Source organism: Numenius arquata, chromosome 20 (assembly GCF_964106895.1).
Source record: "Numenius arquata chromosome 20, bNumArq3.hap1.1, whole genome shotgun sequence".
Taxonomy (NCBI): Eukaryota; Metazoa; Chordata; class Aves; order Charadriiformes; family Scolopacidae; genus Numenius; species Numenius arquata.
Window position 1 is genome coordinate 5,532,771 of NC_133595.1, and position 20,951 is coordinate 5,553,721.

Consider the following 20,951-nt stretch of genomic DNA (forward strand, 5'->3'; position numbering starts at 1 on the left):
TTTGTGAGTCAAGTGCTCAACTTTTGTTCTCCTCCCATTCTTTGCTGGGTCTCCTACAAGACTCCACAGACTTCAACCTCGAGCTATCAAACAAGAGTTTTCCAACCTTTTCTTCCTCCCGTGTCACAGATGCCCATGGGGGAAACAATGCTCGTTGGTTCTGTGATAGGTCTCAAGACTTATCCTCACACCTTACGATGTGCACAACAAACTAGGACTTTACCTGTAGATTAAATCTCCAAACAAGAAAACTCCATATTCCTGCAAGTCGCCCTTTTATACGAATGACAACACATTTAGGAAATCTGTGACATCCCAAACGTTCCAAATTACAAAAAGAACACCTAAGTTTTCCCTCAAACTGTGTGGTGAACTTCTGAGGCACGTTCCACAATTTACTGTGGCCCCCTCGTGGTCACAGCCAGAGAGTGACATCACTCCATTTTCTTGGCTTTTCTTGGCTTGTCAAGAATACTTGCAACATCAGTCACTATAAAATAAATAAATCAGAAGTGCATGCAAAGAGAGGATAACCATTGAAGATCCTTGTTCTGTAGCCAGCCCCTACGATAGCTACTGTTTGCAGTGATGTACACAGCAAAGACCCAGCACGCTGTCACTTAAAAACACATTCTTAACTCTTCTTTTATAGGTGAGGAAACAAAAAATGGATTTCTGCACCTCCACTCATGATGCAAAAAGACAGCAAACACTTTTACATTTTCTAAGGTGAGACTTCAGCCCAGAACCTGCACAGGTTATAAGCACAAGGAGAACTCACTCTTTGGGAATTACAGTGGGAACCATGGCTGCTGCTCTGAAAAGCCTCTGAAAGCAGGATCTGCTTCAGCCAAACATCCCCCAGTTCTTGGGCTGTCGTGCTGAGGTCAGTGTTTGTGACAAGAGGAAGGTGCTAAGGGGAGGAGAGAGCATGGGTCATGTACAGAAAAAGACTAATGTAGGACTAAGGCTTTAAAATGAGCTGGAGTGACAAAGTAGGAGAGGGAGAGAAAGATAAAAGCCTTCCAACTACTTTCTGCCTGTCACTTTAAAATGCCTCCAAAAGGCATCATCATCCTGCGCTCTCTCTGCCTAACAGTGTAACTTTGGAACTGAACATGGCCAGCATTTCATCCCCCTTAGGGCAGGGCTGTGCTGACCCACACCATACAGAATTCTGGGCAAGGAGAAGGTATTCCCAGCCCCAGCCCCATACCTTTTATAGGGAATCCACCATTCTCCTCATCAGAGTCACTGTCCAGGTCAAAGAGGTCCTTGAATTCCTTCTTATCTTCCTCCTTGCTTTCATTCTGCCTCTTACGCTTAATTTCTGGGAAGTTTAAGTCTTCAAGCTGGAAAAAACCAAAACCAACAGTAAGAACAACCTTAATTTGTACTTTTAAACATAAAATGCTGAGCTTAAACACAAGAACTTCGCTTTGTCCAGTATGTGCAAGCCCCACTGCCAAGGACAGTTGGGTCTGGCTGCTGCCAACTAAGGGGACAACAGATCTGAGAGTCAGTTACAAAGCACCACTGCTCTATTGATCTTTACCTAATAAACTACTTTTGCTAATGGGCCATCTACCGCTGGTACCTTAGCGTGGATAAAAATGCAAGACGCCCATGACAAGCTGGCTGCCCTATATCTCTGCACCGAAAGCCAGGCAGGGCCCTGAGAGCTTGGGCAGCCAAGCACAATCGAGCCAGACTGTGCTGGTCATCTCTGAATTAGAAGTTTTCCACAGATGCCAAAAGCTGTGACAGCTACAGCAAAGGCACCGTCTTTTTGGCCGCAGATTTCAGCAGGGTTAAATGGCGAGGTACTGAAGATGCTTAAGGTCTGCCTGCACCACGTCTTCCCCGGTTGCTAGCCCTTATGGAGATCAATGGGCCAAGAGCCTTGCTGCTGCAGACAGCCAATATCAGTGCCATTAAGTACTTGCAATTGACACCACCTCACTGCTCTTTACACCTCTCCGGAGGGGGATTAGGGGGAGGATTTACTTGCAAGGGCTCAGGCCAGCAGGGCAAAGATAATCAGAATGCAAATTAAATCCCAAGTGCTCTCCGAACGTCGGCTGCCCGCTGCCCGTGCCTGGCTGCACACCTCCTGGGAAGCACTCATGCATTAGCACACATTAGCTTGCTTGGAAACATTCGCCCCGCGAGTAATAACTCATTTGCTCTCTCCCACCCGTCGGACCACCCCTCAACACACTCCTCTCTTGACCACATCCACTTCAACCCTCCCGTGAGCTTCCCCCAGCGGGAAGAGCGGCAAAGAACAGTCTGTATAGAAAAGCAGCTCTCAGCGGAGAGAGAGAAAGAGTGAGAGAATGGGGATGGGGGGAAGAGACGACGAGAGACACAGAGACGCGCATTTGCTCCTGCAGCCAATTCCAGCAATTTCTCCCAGCCTGTTTCACGGTTATGGTCCCCAGCTGGGCAATATTGATTCTGGGAGCCGAGCACTTACAAGCAATAACCTGCAGTTCCAGGATGGAAAGTCAGAAGCTGGCCAGAGAAGGGGAGAGGGGAGAAAAATCACCAACCACCATTGGCAAGGTCCTAATTTTAAATCATCTTCCCACCTGCTCTTTTCCACTCGGAGATGCCTCTCCTTCCCCTGGCCCTGCAGAGACCTGCTGGGCTGTCTCTCTGCCGGGAAGATGCTTGAAGAAAGCAGCCCATGACTGGCTTTCCAAACAGCAGTTCTTGCATGCCAGAAAAGAGACTTGGGAAGCAAAATGCAGGAAGAGCAGCAATCCAGAGTCACCGCCCAACTGCCCTCAGCTGACCTAATGACATCCTCTTTCTAGGGTGGTTACGCTCTCGCGGGCTCCATCGTGGGGCAGGGGAGCTGCCAGGGCGAAAACATTTTCTTTAGCCCCTACCAGTTCTGGTGGACAAGGCAGGTTCATGCCTCACTCCTCTCATCTGTTCTGGCACGTAACTTTACAGAGGGTGGGAGGGTAGAGGGAGATGCTCCAGAAATAGTGATTCAATGAGAGGCTCCAGAAATAAAACACAAAGGTCTAGACTGGATGATCTCCAGAGGTCCTCTGGACTAGATGACCTCCAGAGGTCCCTTCCAATCCCATGTGATTCTGTCTCAGAAGCTACAATAAATGAGCTGCTACGCTTCCAACCCAGCATTAGGCTGTGATCACAGACACAGTCCCCTTATCTGATCCCTTTCAGTTTACACATTGCTTGCCTCTGGAAGTGCCTCAGCCAGGTCATGCTGCCATCATCCCAGCCTTGGGGAAAAGCACCGGGGCTTCCTGCAGCCCAAGACCTGGGCAACCATGTCCCTCCCCTGGTAACTCCATTTGGGTCAAGGCCTCTCATGTCCCAGAGATGGTCACTCCAACAAGTACTGGGAACTGTACCCTGTGGCATGTCACCAGTATGACACGCTGAGCTCACTCTGGCAGTCTCCCAGTCACAGGCAGCATCTTTGGGCCCTCTTCTACCTGCAGAGTCCCTGTCTGGCAAGGGTGGTAGCCACCTCTCTTCAGCAGCAGTTAAAGAGGAGTCCAGCACTGCCTAACTAGGAAATAGTTGAGGCTCAAACTGTCACAAACAGAAGCAGAAATTCAGTTTTGACAACATTGCCCAAGTCCCTGTTGGCTAGTCCTGTTCTCCATGACCCTGGTCACTGTTACTGCTCAGCAGCAGCAAATGAAACGCAAAAATCATCCAAGATCTTATGCTCCCTCCTCACACATCCTGAGCATGGGATGTTTCCATGGAACACATCACTTAGTAGGTTTGAAGTGGAAATGGAGCTGTGTATGAGTAAAATAGTCTCATGTACGTGACGGAGAACAGTCTCCTCCAATTCAAGGGAGCAGAAGAGAGAGACTTATCTCACCATTGTGAAACATTTCTCCTGAGCAGGGAGCAGAGGCTGTTAGTTGGGACTTCTCTGTATTTTCATACTGCTTAGGAAAAGTCCCCATTTCCACAGGCAGTCCACGGTTTTGGGTGACATCAGTACCGGCTGAACTCAACCTGACCGTATTAAAAAGGACCCGGTGTTAAATCGTGCTGAGTTGTGCTGCCTCCAACTTTCTGAGACTCCCCAGGAGTGCCTTCAAGATGGGCATCTCAAACTAAAGGCAGCAGAGAACCCTACTAGCTGCAGAATGATACAAGGCAAAGGCATGAGGCTTGCACTGAGCCACAGCTCACAGATACAGCCTGTGTTCATCACGCAGTGGCAATAATTAGGTAATTTGGGGGCCAGTCTTTTAATCCCCAGCTAGAGAGTTACTATCTACTGAGTCTCACGAAGCCGATTAGTCTACATCCCATTAAAAACCATTGGGAAAAGCAAATGGAATGGGCAGACGGGGTCAGCGTTGTTATAGAAGGCAAGCTGCAGCTCATACCAGCTGAGAGCCAGGCTGATTTTTTCTGTTATTATTTCTTCCCCCCAATGGCTGCTAATGGGACATGGATTTTCCCAGCCCTAATGGGCCTCATGGTGTTCACTCTCCTGCTGGGGCTCACAATGCTGCATCATTAAGCCAGCAGTCCCCACCGAGAGAGACAACAGCCCCATTCACCAAGCAAAGATGTCAGGCAGCCACAGGCCTTTCGGAAAGCGAACTCCAAAGTCTGCCTTTCTCTCTCCCTCCAGCTTATCTGTTCAGCCCACTTTCTCCAAGAGAAAACAAGTCCTTGTCAGTGCCCTTCAGACTTCCCATGGTTTCAGAAGTCACCGTCTTGAGCAATGCCCCTCAAGGGGAGCACTCCACCTCAGCTGGTCCTGGCCGCCCCAAGGAGCTCCAGCTCCCCTTCTCCCTTTAACGTGAGACAGGGCTTTGTCTACACCGAGGGCTGCTCCTCTCCCCTTGTGATAGCTGCTTCCATACCAGGAAAGTGCCAGCTCACACTAGCAGGCCAGTTTTGGGCAAGAACTTAGCCCCAGTCACAGCTTCCCCTCCCTAATTTTCTTTCCGCAAAGGCCATGTTCTCCTGCTGAGTTTGCCCAGAACACAAGCGTGCTTTTTGTTCCCTCTGCGCGGCCGCCCCAGGGAATTTCAGCCTCCTTTCCTTATCTCAGGCTGGTACACAATACCGAGCATTTCTAGGATCTCCCAGGTCTTCTACCATGCTCGGGGACTTGGCTCAGAGCCAACCATCCTCATGTCCCATCGATTATTTTAATTGTTCCCCACCATACGCTGGAGACACCAATTATATCTATTTCCTGCTCCCTGGCCAAGAGCCGAGCTCAGCCACTTTCATTGCATTAGCATCGAGACAGCTTTCCTTTAGACTCCTAATGCAAGCAAGCTCCCGCCCCCACCTTCTGCATCCCGGAGCGCAGTGCCGTGAGGACTGGCCAAGGAGCCTTCCCTTGGGCAGAAGATGTGGGAAACGGCAGCCTGAGCACTTCTGTCCAGACAGCGAGTCCCACCTCACAACCCCCACATGGGTGAAATGAGAAAACGCAAAACAAAACTCATCTCTGATATTCCCTTGGCTAAGAAGAGAGGCGTCTTCCTTCCCCCCCGACTTTCTTGCAAATTTGGGTTTTAGTGTGGTGATCCAGCCGTGTTCTGCAGAGCTGGAAAAAGAGCTAAAGGCCTACACGAGCTCTACCCATTCTGATTTACTATCTGGAAAACAATGCAAAGAAACGATGCAAACTGCCCAAAGTAATGCGAAAAAGCCCATGAATGCGGGGATGAACACACAGAACCAGAACTGTGTAAAATTTAAACTTCAGAATTACATCAGACGCTCATTCCAAAAGTAACATCCATTGCCCCAGCTGCTCAGACACTGTGAGCCACTGTTACCCTGTTGAGCAGCCACCAAGACATGGCTCTCCTGCCTTCCCATGGCACAGATGACATCCAGTAAGTTAGAAAATGTCATTCTTACCCTTTCTTTGCCGCTGATTTCCAGTTGTATCTCCTTCTCTCTTAGCTTCTTCCACTGAGTGTAATACTTGGTCAGAGGTGTCCCCTCCTCTTTGACCTGCTTCTCCCACTGTTCCTGTGGAGGGAGGGGGTGCAAATTTAAGAAAGGTTCTCAAAGCAGTTTTCCAATACAACTTTGGCAAACGCAGGGGGTCAAGAGCAGAGGTTAAGACCCTTTCCCAAACCACCTTTTCCCAACCTCTGGGTAGGAAATCGGTACCCACGACTAGGAATGCAAGCGGGACTGAGTCTGAATTCAGGCACAGGTATTTAAGTAACCACTGAGTCAGGAGTGGTGTGACTGACAACCCTCCGTGCGCAAAGCAATGCCTGGGCACCGCAGGGAAATCAAAGCAAGCCGAAAGATGAAATGGACACGCTGGCCAACGCAACAGCTTATGTGACACCAAAGCACAGGATAGCAATGGCAGTGAAGGACAGCATGAAGTCCACAAAAAAGGAGAATCTAAATGGTAGTGTATAAGATCCTTTAGCTTATGGAAGATCACCAAATTTTCTCAGCATGGTGACTGGAAAATGTGGGTTCCCAGATACCTATTTCTTCCTTCTAGAAGAGGTCTGATTCTCAGAATTGCTGAGAACTCGCAACAGGCTCTCCTAAAATCAGCTCAATGCCTTCTGGGATCCACTACTAGTACCTTGTCCTTGAACACTCACTTCTACTCTAGCTCTAGTGAGAAGACACTGACACAGAAGTCAAGTCGGATGATGCAGCCTACTGTAATGAAAAAGAAATTACTTCAACTGAAACCTGGAGGTAGGAATCAAAGGAACAGATCAGAGGATCTACCAGGACAAAATTTGTCCGCTGCTCCTTCAATGGAGGCATTTGATCACCTGCTCAGTTCTTGCTTCTTAATTCAGAAAAACCTCATTTACAGGACCGAAGTACCAAAGTTGTCTGATTGCCTGTTCCCCTCGTTCTACAGCCAAGAGTTTATTTTTGATGAAACATTTCCCTGCAGGGTCTTGGACCCATCCCAACCTTGAGAGAGCAGAGCATGAAGAAGCACCGAGCCCATTTCCGCTGTCCAAGCAGGGAGAATAAGGAGATGCAAACACTGTAAATGGTGGGAAACAAATTAAATGGTTAAAAATTCTTTTCAATCGTTTGGCATGTTGGTGCTGAAAGAGGGGTGGTGGTATGTCCTATTAAAATACATTCCTCTTAACCTGCCAACACCTCTTTAACTTAAAACCCACACAGAACTGTACCTGTTAAGTGGATTACCACAGTGCCCAGAGGCTCTGCATTATGCCATGGTAAAAAGTCAATCTAATGCCTTTTTGCTTACAAGTAGGAATAGAAACAGGCAAAGGAGGAAGGGAACGAGCAAGAGGAACAAAAGTTATCACAGATACACTCAAAGGTCAACACAGATCCAAAAAGAGTATCTTGAATCCAGGGCTGAGAACAAATCCAGAGCTCTGTATGGGCGGCTGTGGGTACACAATGCTCCTGTCTGAGGATGGGAGCATAAGGCCAGATAATCTTGAGAGCAGGAAACACAAAACCAGCTCAAATATCTTCAGCAGATCCCAAATCAACTGCTTCTGGGGAGCTGAGCCCCAAAACTGGGGAGTTACAGTGTGTTGGCGGCAGCCTGTGAGCCAAGGTGTGGGAAAAAGTTTGTTTAAAGAGCGGTGTATGAACGAGAGAGAAAGAGCAGGTCTCCGCGATGGATCGCAGCACAGAGCTCCCAGCTTACACCAATAAGCAATATATTGTAAAGTGAAATACATCAGTCTACGCCAGCTCTTGATGTGGCCCATCCCTGGGAGGGAAGCGGAGATGATCTGCGGTCTCTGCAGCTGGCACCAGGAGCTGAACTTCGGCAATTAAACGGCGACCAGCGTGTGTCACCTGCACTCTAATGGCACGGAATCTATTTATGCATCCTTCAAGAGGCGCTATCAATACTGCATGAAGCCAAACAGACCCTTTCTGGTAATCATGGGTCCCAGACTCACAACCCCCCCGGGACTGCGTGTAACACGGCTCCAGGTCTGCGTGGCTGGAGCCAGCGGCTGCTCTCCGGTCTGCTCTCCGGTCTCCTCCCCGGCAGGCGGCCTGAAAGCACAGCCGATGGGCCGGCGGAGACGCCAGCCAGCAGACAGCACAGCTTTACTGCCGGTCTGACACACCACGACGGCAAGAGGAGTAATTCCCGAGGAGTACAAAGTCACCCCATTTATAGATGAGGCTCGTATCGGGCTGCCAGCTGTAAGCAGGCAATTTGTTGATGCTGCTTGGTATGGACAGCTTCTTAGAAAGACTCTTCTTGCAGAGGGCAAAAGTCTATTTGTTCTGTCTGATATAGCTCTTTTGGTTTTAAAGTGTACTGGAACCCAGGGATAAAAAAGACCATTAAAACACCCCCATCCTTCTGGTCAGAACACCTCAATGGGAATTTTAGAATCATCGAACTACGTAGGTTGGACTGGACCTTTCAGATTATCTAGGCCAACTGTCAACCTAACACTGACAAAAACCATCACTGAACCATATCTCTAAGCACTATGTCTACCCATCTTTTAAATACTGCCAGGGCATACCGGTGTGCCTATTCCTCCATGCCACAGTTCCTGGCGTGCAAGGAGGGATCTCTCCACAGTCCCTCCACATTAAGTTCAACACTGCACCACCGTGCTCCCTCCGCAGCACTAAATTCAATCCCCAGGCTGTTCCTTCTTTAAAATTAATATAATATAGACGCTTTGGTAAAATCCAGCTTTCTAAAGCATGCCAGCTACTCAGGAGTGCAGACCCGACCACATTCACAACCTTTATTCCCCTCATTTAAACCTATTTCTCTGTAATTCCCCCCATGAAAGCGGCATTTCAGCATGTTGCATGGAAGAATTAGCTCAGAATTTTGGCTCTGCTCCCTACAGTGGAGCAGGCACAAATGCATGGATGTGAATACCAGAGAGCATTTGCTTTCAATTGCTCTCGCTGGCAAGGGGGACACAGAAATACCTCTCTTTCCCTCATCCCCCTCCTTCCCTTCCCTTTTCTGGCAGTGTTTGCTCATGAGAAGTGCCAATGCCCCCCGGATCTTGGAGACAGGCTGGCAAACCCAACCCAGACTCCAAGGGACCTTCCAAAATCATCCTGGGAAGCCCAGGCTCTGTGGGAGCTTTGGTCCTTCTTGGGAATTTACACCATCTGCTTGCAAAGGAGTAGGGGGAAAACACGGGGCCACCTGGGCACAAAATCACAGAAGATAAGCCACTACGGCTCTTCCACCCCACCCAGTATTGAGGGGGCTGTTTGCTCTGCTCCCAGGAGCACTGACATCTCATTGACCCAAGGAAGAGAAAGGCTCCCTTCTCCCATAGGACAACACTGGAAAGCTGGAGGGGGAACTTTTACAAGGGCATGAGGGGTAATGGCTTCAAACTGGAAGAGGGGAGATTTAGATGAGATATTAGGAAGAAATGCTTTGCTGTGAGGGTGGTGAGACCCTGGCCCAGGTTGCCCAGAGAAGCTGTGGCTGCCCCATCCCTGGAGGGGTTCAAGGCCAGGTTGGACGAGGCTTGGAGCAACCTGGTCTGGTGGGAGGTGTCCCTGCCCAGGGCAGGGGGTGGCACTGGATGGTCTTTAAGGTCCCTTCCAACCCAAATCACTCTATGATTCTATAACACAGTGAAGAAACACAGATTGCACAGACCCCCTCCCTGGGCAGCGCTTCACACTGTTGCTCTATCCCCTTAAATGGCAGCAAAACAGCCGTCTCCAAACAGTCTTGGCAAACTGGTGCCTGCTTCCCTTAACCAACCCCCCCTTACTCCAGGCAGGCTGCCTCTTGCTGCCCCCCCGGGGAGCCAGCCCTGCCTGATTCCTGCCACTCAGCCACCCAGATGTCCCCGGGAAAGCAGGTGCACCAATGTCAACCGGGAGACACACAGGCAGCGAGATGTTAAAATAATCATTTAGCTCTTACACAAGGGACTGCAGCCAGAGTTGCTGGGAAAAGCAGACAGAGGCAGAGTTGTTGGAAACCCTGTTTTATTTAGCCAATGACTTTCCCCAGCCCATCTGTTCCACAGAGAGCCCAAGAGGCTGAAATCTCTACCTCTGCAGAGCGGGTGGGTGGTCACCGCGTTGCCCGCAAAAAATACACAACAACAAAACCCCTTCACTGCAGACGGGAAGCACAATCCCTTTAGCAAAACAGTCTGACCCAGAATGGCATCTACAGAACCAAAGACTTCTTAGTCACTTCAAACCCAGTTCCTCCAACCCCTCGATCCCAGAATAGCACTGCTGTGTTCTGGCATTGATATGTCAGGATTTTAAAGCTAATTTTCCTGCAGCCCCCACCCCTGAGTGTCTGAAGACAAATTAGTCTGCATTGCAACTTCTGCTCCATGCCCAGCTCCGTGCCAACAGGTGGAGATTTCAGTGATGCACAACTCCAGACTGTCCGATGACACCGTGTGGCCACTGAGAGACCACTCTGACCCATCAATTACCTTGCGGGCAAATATTTTCCCTTCTCTCCTGCTAGGTGAGGAAGAGTAGACCCACTCCTTCCTCTCAGGCAGAGACACATTCACACACACAGGCTTGCAAAGGCTGCTGAGCCAGATATAAAGCAAAGATAAAACGTCCAACCCAAAGGACACACAAAGCTTCATTAACAAGGCTGCCTTCCCTTTGGCTTCATTTACATAGGGCCTGGACTGTAAAGGATGGAACAAAGCAAAAGGACAAAAGCTTCAAGCAAGGACACCGAAAGGAATGTCCTGACAATATCCCTAGGAGGACCTGGCTCAGAGCAGGCAGGCTCCTGGAGCAGGGGAAGTAAGGAGAAAGGCAGCATCTCTCAGCCCGTTAGCCAGATGGCCAGCTATTAGCTAACACACCCTCTAATACACTGTCTTCTAGCTGTGCTACAGTTCATTTCCTAAGATAAGGGGGTGGTTTCCACCATCACCTTAGTCACTCCATCTCATCACTAAGGTAGAATCCTGATGTTTAACTGCAACTTTTCTAGGTGTTGAACGTGCTCAACATTTTCTCAGCAGGCTGGATGCTCAAACTGCAGACAGAAGAATACACCAGCGTTTCTCTTGAGAAGCGACCGCAGTGCCCAGGATGCCTGATCACTGTTCTTACGGCTCATAACTTTCTTGATTCAACAGCTCTGTCTCCACAAGGGCCCAGGAAAAGGGGGAAAGGTTTGCCTCAGGATCCTGAACTGCCGCATATCAGTCTGCTGGTGCCTTGGTTCTACACTGCTGGAGGCTGGTCTCTGCAGACCAGGAGGAAACAACACACTTAAAGAGGTGGCCGAATTCCCTCCTATCATTTTAGGCACAAACTGGCACCCACAAATCAGGAATGGGATGATGAAAACAAAGAAACTTCTCAGTAAAGGAGATGCCCCAGCAAAGCAAGGCGCTTCTATGCATGTGTGTGTGTTATAAATAATAGAAGGGTGTAATTTATGGACTGTGTTTTCCATGAGGCTCTTGGCTGCACAGTGTTGCCAGCTATAGCATCCGAGCCCTGCCGAGTTCAGTTGTTTGTGAACATCTGCCCCACCCCACACCCCCCCGTTTCCATGATCTCTGCATCCCTCCTCCCTCTGCCACCCGCTCAAGCCCAGCAGCCGGAGCCTGACTGTCTTTCCAGGAACCCCAAATGGAAGGAGCAGACTCACCACAGACTCCCTGCTGGCCACGCCGAAGGCAGCTTTCTGACGCCTGCTGGCGATGTAGGCAGAATTTTCCTGCAGTTTCTCCAGGAGCTGCCGGATAGGCTTGCAGTAGTTGGCAATCTTGCATTCCTTCAGGAAGGATTTTAGCTGGGAGGAGGAAAAGGAGAGGAAGAATGAAAGCAATGTCAGAGTTTCCATAAAGAGATCCCATCAGCAAAAACACATTCTCCCCCCACCCCCACCCCGCCCAGTGACAAACAGCATGGGGCATCTTTTCCCTTCAATTCACACCATACTCCAAAGTATCACCCGTATTCAACCCTCCAGGTCCTGACACCCTGGGCTGGGAGGATGCAAAGAGCTGCAGTGACAGGGCAGATGTTTGTATGCAATCCAGCGCAGGGACCTTGCTCAAAAACAGCTCTTTGCACCCTTTAACGCTACTTCTTTCTGGAAAAAAAATACATTTCTATCAGTGGAGTTCAAGCAGGCAGCTCTCCGGGGCCTCAGCTCCAGCTGCCATTGGAGTTACAATAGCACTGTCTCCGGCTCAGCCAAATTTAAGAGGGACCATGAACCAGATGCACGGAGACCAGGTGTAACAGTGGATCCCTGTGGATTCTAGATGGTCAAAAACACAGGGAAGCCAGGATTAGAATGGGGAAAGCTGTCTGTGGGTTAAGATTGTAGAACACCAGTCGATACTGGAATGGGAATGCCAAATACAAGAGGCTGTGGATGAGACTGGTGGCTGGGATTGAAAGCAGAGTTGGAGAAAAGATTTAAATTTGGGGTGGAAGTGTCTGTGGACTGGGAGTAAAGGATCTTTGGCATACCTCGGTGGGAAAATGTGGTGGTGCTAAGCAGCAGAGCTGTGGGTCAGGATAGATGGCCATCTGCAGAGTCACGTAGGGTGAAGTTTGCTTAATGTCTGACTCTACCAAGCCAACTCCAGCTGGCACCACTGAGTTTTCAAGGGCGCAAACCCAGACACCCACCACCCCACAAAAATTTACAGAACACCCTCCCTTGTGGTCAATTTGTGCAGCATGTTCCTAGATAATTCTTTCTTTCAGACCCAAAGCCTTATGTGTAACCCTAAGGATAAGCGCCAATCTGCCAGAAAACCACAAACCCTACTGCTGCCTGAAAGGGCAAGGACCATCCTGCTCACAGAGGATCTGCTCCTGCCCCCCCTCTGCACCCAAAACACACTTCATTACTCTCAGACAATCAGACTTCATTGCAAACAGAGCACATTTTTGCGTTTTGTTTTTTAATCTCAAGCAAACCTCTTTTCTTGCCACCAAAGATTTCCCCTCCCAATACAAACGACCCTCCAACACCACTGCACTGCTCTGACACGTCCCATAAGGCAACAGTGGATGCTCCTGATGACAGAGAGAGAGATAGGGGTGTCCAGATTGACTCGTGGCTTGAATTCCAGTCTACTACACTGTCTGCTAACAGTTTTCACCAACCCTAAGAGAAGTACTCTGTCCCAGTTCTGCAGGCCAAGCTCTTTTCTAGAGCCATATATATTTACACACACACTACCCAGGCACTTGATTTAGAGAAAGGGATCTGACAAGACAGAAGAAAATGGTTAACCACAATTGAACCTTCAGCTCAGCTGGGACCTGCAGATGCTCTCATGATAGAGACAAAGGGTTTCTAGTCAGCAAATACAATTCTGCCTTCTCCACTTAGGGCTTCAAATGTTCTGCCTCAAAAGACAGAGCTGGGGGAAGGAGCAAGATGTCTCCCTCCTTTCAAGCCTACACGTTGGCTTGATCTTACGTGCCTAGTGGGCAGGTATTAAATGTTAATCAAGAGCTGACAGTCACCCCTAGTCCCTCTCTATCAGGACACTGCTCTCCTAATGGGTATATTGCTGCAGGATCTGCTGTCTGGGACACATGTGGAGAATGTCCCCTGTTACCCAGCAGTAGGGGCTTCTCTTGTCCCATTATCCCCAGCATACGCCACCTGCCATCATAGATCCAACTCAGACAAATGGGAGTTAAAATGAATCTTTCCCCCTTTCCACAAAGCAAACAGCCCATCAAACAAGTACAAAGGAACCATCAGCGAAACTATTCTTCTGCTGGCGAAGGCTGTCCTATCCTCACCCCCCCCTTTCTAAAATATTTATTTTTTATAGGTGCTGCATATTTATCTCCACTGAGGGATGCATTTGTCATTTGATTTATCTCACTTGATCCCCACAGCTGCAGCCCCAGATCCATTTCATCCGCTGCCACATACATTATCATTTTTCTTTCGTTGCAGAAGTGTCACCAGAAATCCTGCAAAATCTCAGGCTCTATCTGTGCAGTTTGGCGTTGTGTGTTCGTTCTCACAGCCATATGCTTCATTTCTTCTTTCCCCTGCCTCTCTCCTACCCCTGCAATCCCTCACAGTCCCACCACTATCTGCCACAGATATTAAAGAAACGTAATGAGATCTCAGGCCTGTGTTAAGAGGCAGGGAACAACCAAGAAGGTAAAAGAAGATAGAGGAGAGAGAGAGAGAAAGGGACTCTGTATGCCTTTTTCCACTGTGCCAAATACAACAACCATATCTTTTCAGAATAAAACAATCAGAACATGCATGTGTGTGTGCGCGTATATGTCATTAACATCTCACGTTGGTTCCTAGTTAAGCAGCTCTGTGATTAGTGGGATTGATTCTGTTGAACTGCCAGCCTTAAACACCAATGGTTTATACCAGCAGAGACCACAGCAAAAAACCAGCTCCTCTTACTGTAAACGACACAGGGAACTATAAATGATCTGAAGCAACTGGGGGTGCGTGTTCCAGGGAACCCAAATCGAGCCAAATCCCCTGCTCACAAACAGCAGAGGGGACAGAGAACAAGCAACAGTACAAGTGGCTGCTGGCAAAGCAAACCGGCACCTCCTGCCCTTCTGTCTCGCTGCAAGTCACGCTTGGATCGTGCCACCTCCTGCCTCCACCCAGCAGAACCTACTCCTTACTGATGCCTGCCCAGTTTTTCCCTTTAACCTCCCACCTCTGCCTTTCCGGGCTCTAGAGGAGGGAAAAGGCAGCCTCTTCTGAGCATCCAGACGCACAAGCTCAGAGCTCCTTACCAGCCTGCGGAGGCACTGACCACCATGGGGTCGTCCCAGTGGCTGGGCAGAACAGAAGCCTTTGAACTGTCTCCTGGTTCCTACTGACTCTCCTTTTCCTTTGATCTCCCCGGGTGCTTCCTGCCTTCCAGGCAAGGAGGTTTGAAAGTTCAGCTTGAAGGCAGTTCAGCCTAGCTTCTCCCAAAGCCGCTGACCAGAAGACGAGGAACGCAACCCTCGCCAGCTGGAACACAGCCCCTACGACACGGCACTGAGAGAAGCGTGAGCTCATCGGGGAGGAAGAATCAGGACAGATGGATTTTTACAGTTAACTGGAACCGTTCCAGGAGAAAAACCTTCCCCCCGCCCCAACACACTTTCCCGAAGACTCGGAGATTTTGGGAAGCTAACCTCAGCACCCCAGCCCAGCAGACGCCACAAGGCTGTGGTTAGTGGCAGCCAAATAGGAATCCGATAGCATTAATTCTCTGCAGAAATACAGGCTGGTCTCAGGGTGTGTTTGGAAGCCACAGGGCGCTTGGTGCCAGAGGGCCGTCAGCCGTTTTTCATTCCAGCTAGAACATCGGCTCCGACAGCTTCAATGCTCTCGACAGCTGCTGGCGGAGAGGAAAGGGCTTTGTTCGCCGCCGATAAGCGAGAAGCACGCGAAGCGAGAGCGAGCGCGGGAGCTGCTCTCCTCGCACAGAGAGCGCCTGTCAGCTCACATTAGCCAAAGCAGCCCACTGCCAGCCAGGCAGTGGCCTGTGCCAGGCTGCAGGGACACAGCCAAGAGCCCTGCGCCTGACAGATGCCAGCCTATTGCATGCAGCAGAAACAAGGAGATTTGTCCGTCCCCCACCCCACCCCCAGCAGCCAGCGGGTCCCAGCCGAGACATTGCTCCCGCGTCAACCAGAGGCATCACAGCAACACGGTGCGCAGACACGGGGGCTCAGGGCAGACACCAAAGCCAGGTTGGACAGGGCTTTGAGCAACCCGGTCTAGTGGGAGGTGTCCCTGCCAACAGCAGGGGGTTGAAACTTGATGTCATCTTTAAGGTCCCTTCCAACCTGAGCCATTCTGTGATTCTGTGAAAGCAAAGCAGAGGTCCATGTCCCCACGGAGGATACAACAGCAGCCCTCTGCCAAACTTGCATGGCACCTGCCCCTCACGAGTTAAAAATAGAGAGGATTAGGAGGAAGGGAGGGAACAAGTTCCAACACGTTTGCGCTAAGAAATCTTATTGCTCCAAGCAGAGAGGTCGCCGCTCAGTGAAAACTGAAGCCACCCAGCCAGCAAGGTATTAGGGAAGGATTACGCACAGCACACCCACACGCACAGCACTATTAGGCAGTTTTATTGCGGACGATGAAGTATGTAAACATGAAGCAGCTGGGAAAAACACCCTGCACCGTGGAATGCCAGGGGAGAGGCAAAGGAGACTATTTTGCAGGACTGCCGTTCGGTGCAGCAAGGAGGAGGGATGGAGATGGGAATTGTCCTGCTGTGTATGGAGGGATTTGGGGAGAAAGTGCCCCCATTGATGGAGACCCTGTGAAAGGAGGGAAGATTGCCATCTTGTGGACAGCACGAGAGGGAGGCCGTGAGACACAGAAAAGCACAGGCTCACAGAGCACGGGTACTGCTCTGAGACAATATAGAGGTTTGGACAACCCTGAATTGCCAAGAACTCATCTGTGTTCGTTAATCAAAACCACACCTCTACAGCAGCTCTGCAGCACTCTGTTCCACTTTGGCTCCCCAAAGAGTGGCTAACTCCACAGCCACTTTCACCTGCCTTCAGGCTTCTAATTAGATGCGATGCCTCTGTTCCTCCCCAAGAATTCCCCAAAACGTAAAGAAAAATTATAATTAAGAAAAGGTAAATGGCTCTGTCCTCACATTGTGAGGCCCACCTTGAGATCACTGTTAGCTTAAACGATTTTATCCCACTCTGTGCACATTCATGGCATGACCGAGAAACGTCTTACACCTTACCTGAATGACAGTGGGGAGAACCAACTCTGGGAATCCAATGCTGTAGGCTTGGCAATGGAGATACTCAAGCATCAGGTCGTAGAGCTGTTCGATGAGTCCATCCTGGGTATGGGAAGCAGAAATAAGAGATATCAGATAGGAACTAAGCCCTACAGCGATCAGACTGGGAAATGAGTCTCCAGCCTTATGGGACAGGAACACAAAGCATACTGGTAGGGCAGTTTGCTGCACTGTTGGCCACTGGGGTTCCACTTACTCGGAAGGCCTTCTCCTGCAGGTTGACATTGGAGAGCTTCAAGATGACTGCAAAGTTTATAGGCTTAGCGCTCATCCGTCCTGGCTTCTTGTTGAAATCCACTTGTTGGAAAACCTACAAGAGAAAAAACTGATTGTAATCATGCCGCAAAACAAAACAGATACCAAATGACTCAACTAAGATCACGCAGCTGGTGACAGAGCTGAGAAGACTATCCAGAAATCCTGATTCCAGCTTGCCTCTTCTGATCACTGTCCCACAGCTTGCTTAAATACCCTAGCAAAGGGCAGATGGAGAGTAAACACCAACCAGGCTCAAAGCTTTAGAGATCTGAGTGTGAAAAATGCCACACAAGCGTAAGGTAAAAAGGAAACCAACACAGGCAACAGCACAAGAAACTAGAGGCTTGTTCTTCAGACCCACGCTTCTCATGGTCAGAAAGATTGTACTACAAAGCTTGAGTGTATTTTGGAGCCATCCCTTAAGGTGAGCAGCTTTTCAATAGAGAGACTAAATATTGCTTACACCAAATCCATTACCCTTTTATTGTCACTAAAATAATTGTCCCAGGAAGCAGAGAGACCACTAAGTCCTTTTCACAAACACCCCCTTGCCAGGCAAGGTTTCTATTCTAACACGTTTCCCATTGGTGTCACTTGTACCAATGATAACTGAACAGCCTTTGAATAAATATATATTATTCTCCATGGAGACATTTCATTTTATAGCAACGGACATGGAGAAAAACTGGCCCCTTCCCAGAGCTTGAAAGGAGACCATGAACCCTGCTTATCAAAATGATGAGCACACACAAGCTCCAGGGTACAGCTGGATGCCCAGCAGACTAGTATGCAATGTCAAAAGGCAGACCTGCACCTTTGCTGTTGTGTTTTTCCAGACCTTGTTTCATGATAATGGCTGGAGAAAGGAGTATTTCCAAAACAGAAGGTATGAAGCTCGTGTAGCAGAAAGAAGAAAATGGAGAGGAAGTTTACATATGTGCGTGTCACTGGGTCTCCAGGGTGGCATCTCAGGTTTGATTTTATTTAAGAAGAACCATTATCACCTTAAAACTTAAACTGTAATTATGACCAAAAACTATGGAAGCCTTTTCCTCCGCTCCCTGCTTTTATGAAGTTTTCCAGCTTCAGCAGGAGAAGGGTAACATGAATCAATGAGAATTTCCATTCTTTGCTTCCCCAAAAAGGCTCCGTGTAGCACAGAGGAAAGCTATTTTCTGCCGAAATCAGTCAGAGCCAGAATCTGCCTTGGTCCCCACTGCCCTGGGCAGGCAACAGGGTACGTTATGTGTGTTGTGCTGCTCTGAAGCTATGATATAGGAAGGAGCAAAAGGCTTCTAAAATGAGCAGTGATACAAATACGCCCTTTCCCAGCCTGGTAGCGCCAGACCTCAGGAGAAAGATGATAAGAACTGCAAAAAACCACTTGATGTGGGGCAGAGTCCCAGAGATCCCCATCAGGGGATAACAAGTGGCAATCAAGGGAGGCGATCTCAATTTTAAAAATAAAAATCAGCCAACAATTGGTAATCATTTGCATATCTGATGACAACCATTGAGGGGGGCTGATGAGGAGAATTATCCTGCCCACCCATATTTTTGAGCACCTCAAAAGCAGCCTACAGTTCCTCCCCATCCCCAATGCTTTTAAATCATGCTCCTGAGTAGGAAATAATTTCTAGTCCCTCTCTGCAGCAGCGACACATTCATCATCAGACCCCAACCAGCCCAGCGAGGTGGGGATGGAGCGCACTGATTGCTAGAGGGTGAGGCGAGGAGGAAAGGGAGGGCGTTCAGGTCACATAGATACCCCCAGGCCAGAAAAAGCATGGAGACGACTATTGATTTTTTTACATTTTATTTGTCAATCCAGGTTATTTGGAAGGGAGGGACAAGCTTGGTGGCTTGTGAAAACAAAGAGCCCTAGCCTAGGGAATCGATGCTATAAACCTCGTTATGCATGGTTATTTCTTTGGCCAAAACAGTAGTATTGATCCCTGAGGTCAGACACATTAAAGCAAAAGGCATCGGGCTCTGTGGGATTCTAACATGCCGCTGGGCAAGCGGGGAAATGCAACCAGAGGGTTTGAAAGTCTCCCAGGAGGTGGAAGGGAGCCGGTCAGGATGTGTGGGAAGGCGGGAAAATGTGGTTCCCATCTCAAGGCTGCGCAGAAGGGATCAGCTAACGGCCAGACTGAAGCAGAGGATGACTGGTGTCTAGGAATCCTGTGGCAGGGTGGAAAGGTGATAATGAGGGACTAGAGGGCCAGAAAATGTCAAAAGTCAACAATTTGGCTTAAGCTATAACCACTAGCAGACAGAGGAAAGGACAGGGTAGCACAGGCAGGAAGGAGAAGGATTTTTGGCAAATCTCAAGCTCACAGATGATTTCCACGTGGATAGTCGGAAGAGTGCTCAGATACAGAGTTTACTGTTTTTACTGCCAGAGTGCAAACCAGAGAAGCAGCTCTGCACCCACCGTATCGCTCCATCCACCCCACGTTTCCTTCTCCCAGGCTCTAGCAAAAGCCTCCAGGCATCTGCTTTGATCACCCTAAAGTTGCCCTGGGCCAGCTCACGGCCAGCACACGGGGCTTTGCTGGGCCTGCCAGCAGCTTCCCCTTGGCTGTTGGTCACCAGAGGGACAGGCTGAGACAGCCTAATTAAGCGACTTCAGCAGAGTCTGATTAATGTCAAGTTCAGACAAGCTGCCCAACTTTCTGCAGAAGCTGGATTGAAGCACTTGGACACAAAACAGTTAAGGTTGGAAGGGACCTCTGGAAGTCATCTAGCAGGTTCAAGTAGAACAGGATGCTCAGGGCCATGTCCAGTCAGATTCTGAACATCTCCAACAACAGACACTCCGTTTTTTATCTAAGCAACCTGCTCCAGCCTCACCATATAAAATTGCTGGCGTTTTGGGTTTTATTTTGGTTTTTTTGTTTGTTTGGGTTTTTTTAATGCTTAACTAGGACCTCCTGTATTTCATTTTCTGTGTATTGCCTCTCATCTTGTCACTAAGCACCACTAAGTAAAATCTGGCTTCAGTCTCTTTATTTAAAGAATGGTTGAGGTTGCAAGACAGCTCTGACAGTCATCAAGCAGGGCCACCTAGAGCCAGCTGCCCAGGACCATATCCAGATTGTTTTTGAGTATCTCCAAGGATGGAGACTCCACAACGTTTCTGGGCAATCTGTGCCAGAGCTCAGTGACCCTCACAGAAAAACAAAACAAAACCAAAACAACAAAAAACTCCAGGATGTTCATGTCTCTCATCCTGGAGAGTCCTGACCTAGACACAGCACTCCAGCTGTGGTCTTGTTCTTGCTCAGCAGAGGGCAAAGACCACAGTCAAAGCTGGCAAAGCTCTGCCAAATGCAGCCCAGCTTGCCCTTGGCCTTCTTTACTGCAAGGGGGTATCACTGGCTCTTGATCAACTTGTTGTCCATGTCCATTTCTGCAAAGCTGCTTTCCAGTCAGCCCCCAGGATGTTGTTATTATGGAATTATTCTTCATCAGGTGCACGACATTGCCTTTCTGTTGAACTACATGAGGTTTCCATCTGCCAGTTTCTCCAACCTGTCAAGGTCCCTGAGAACTGCAAGACCTTTATCTGGTGTATCAACAACTCCTTCCAAGTTCCTATCACCTGCAAGCTCTGCCCCACCATTCAAACCATTAATGCATGACAACCAGTATCGGTCCCGTGGTATGCCACTAGTGGCCTCTGCTTAGATTTCACCCACTGATCACCACATGAGTCTGGAAGCTCAGCCAGCTGTCAATACACCTCCCAGGCTCCTTATCTAGTCTGTAATTCATCAGCTTGTCTGCGAGGAAGTTATGGGAGATGGTATCCAAAACCTTGATAAAGAGAAGATAAACAACATCCACTGCTCTCCTGTCATCCACTCAGCCAGTCATCTCGCTGTAGAAGTCTATTAGATTGGTCAG

The 20,951-nt window shown here is 49.1% G+C and overlaps 1 protein-coding gene across 2 annotated transcripts in view; it reads right to left on the minus strand.

The window, feature by feature from the left end:
• NOC2L (NOC2 like nucleolar associated transcriptional repressor) overlaps positions 1-20,951 on the minus strand; it is a 51,676-nt gene that overhangs the window by 10,166 nt on the left and 20,559 nt on the right. For both annotated transcript variants that reach the window (XM_074161810.1, XM_074161811.1), the window contains exons 13-17: positions 16,978-17,091; positions 16,722-16,823; positions 11,636-11,779; positions 5,905-6,018; positions 1,217-1,352 (exon numbers count right to left, since the gene is read on the minus strand). In XM_074161810.1, coding sequence (XP_074017911.1) covers positions 1,217-1,352; positions 5,905-6,018; positions 11,636-11,779; positions 16,722-16,823; positions 16,978-17,091 — 610 coding nt within the window. The remainder of the gene's footprint in view (positions 1-1,216; positions 1,353-5,904; positions 6,019-11,635; positions 11,780-16,721; positions 16,824-16,977; positions 17,092-20,951) is intronic.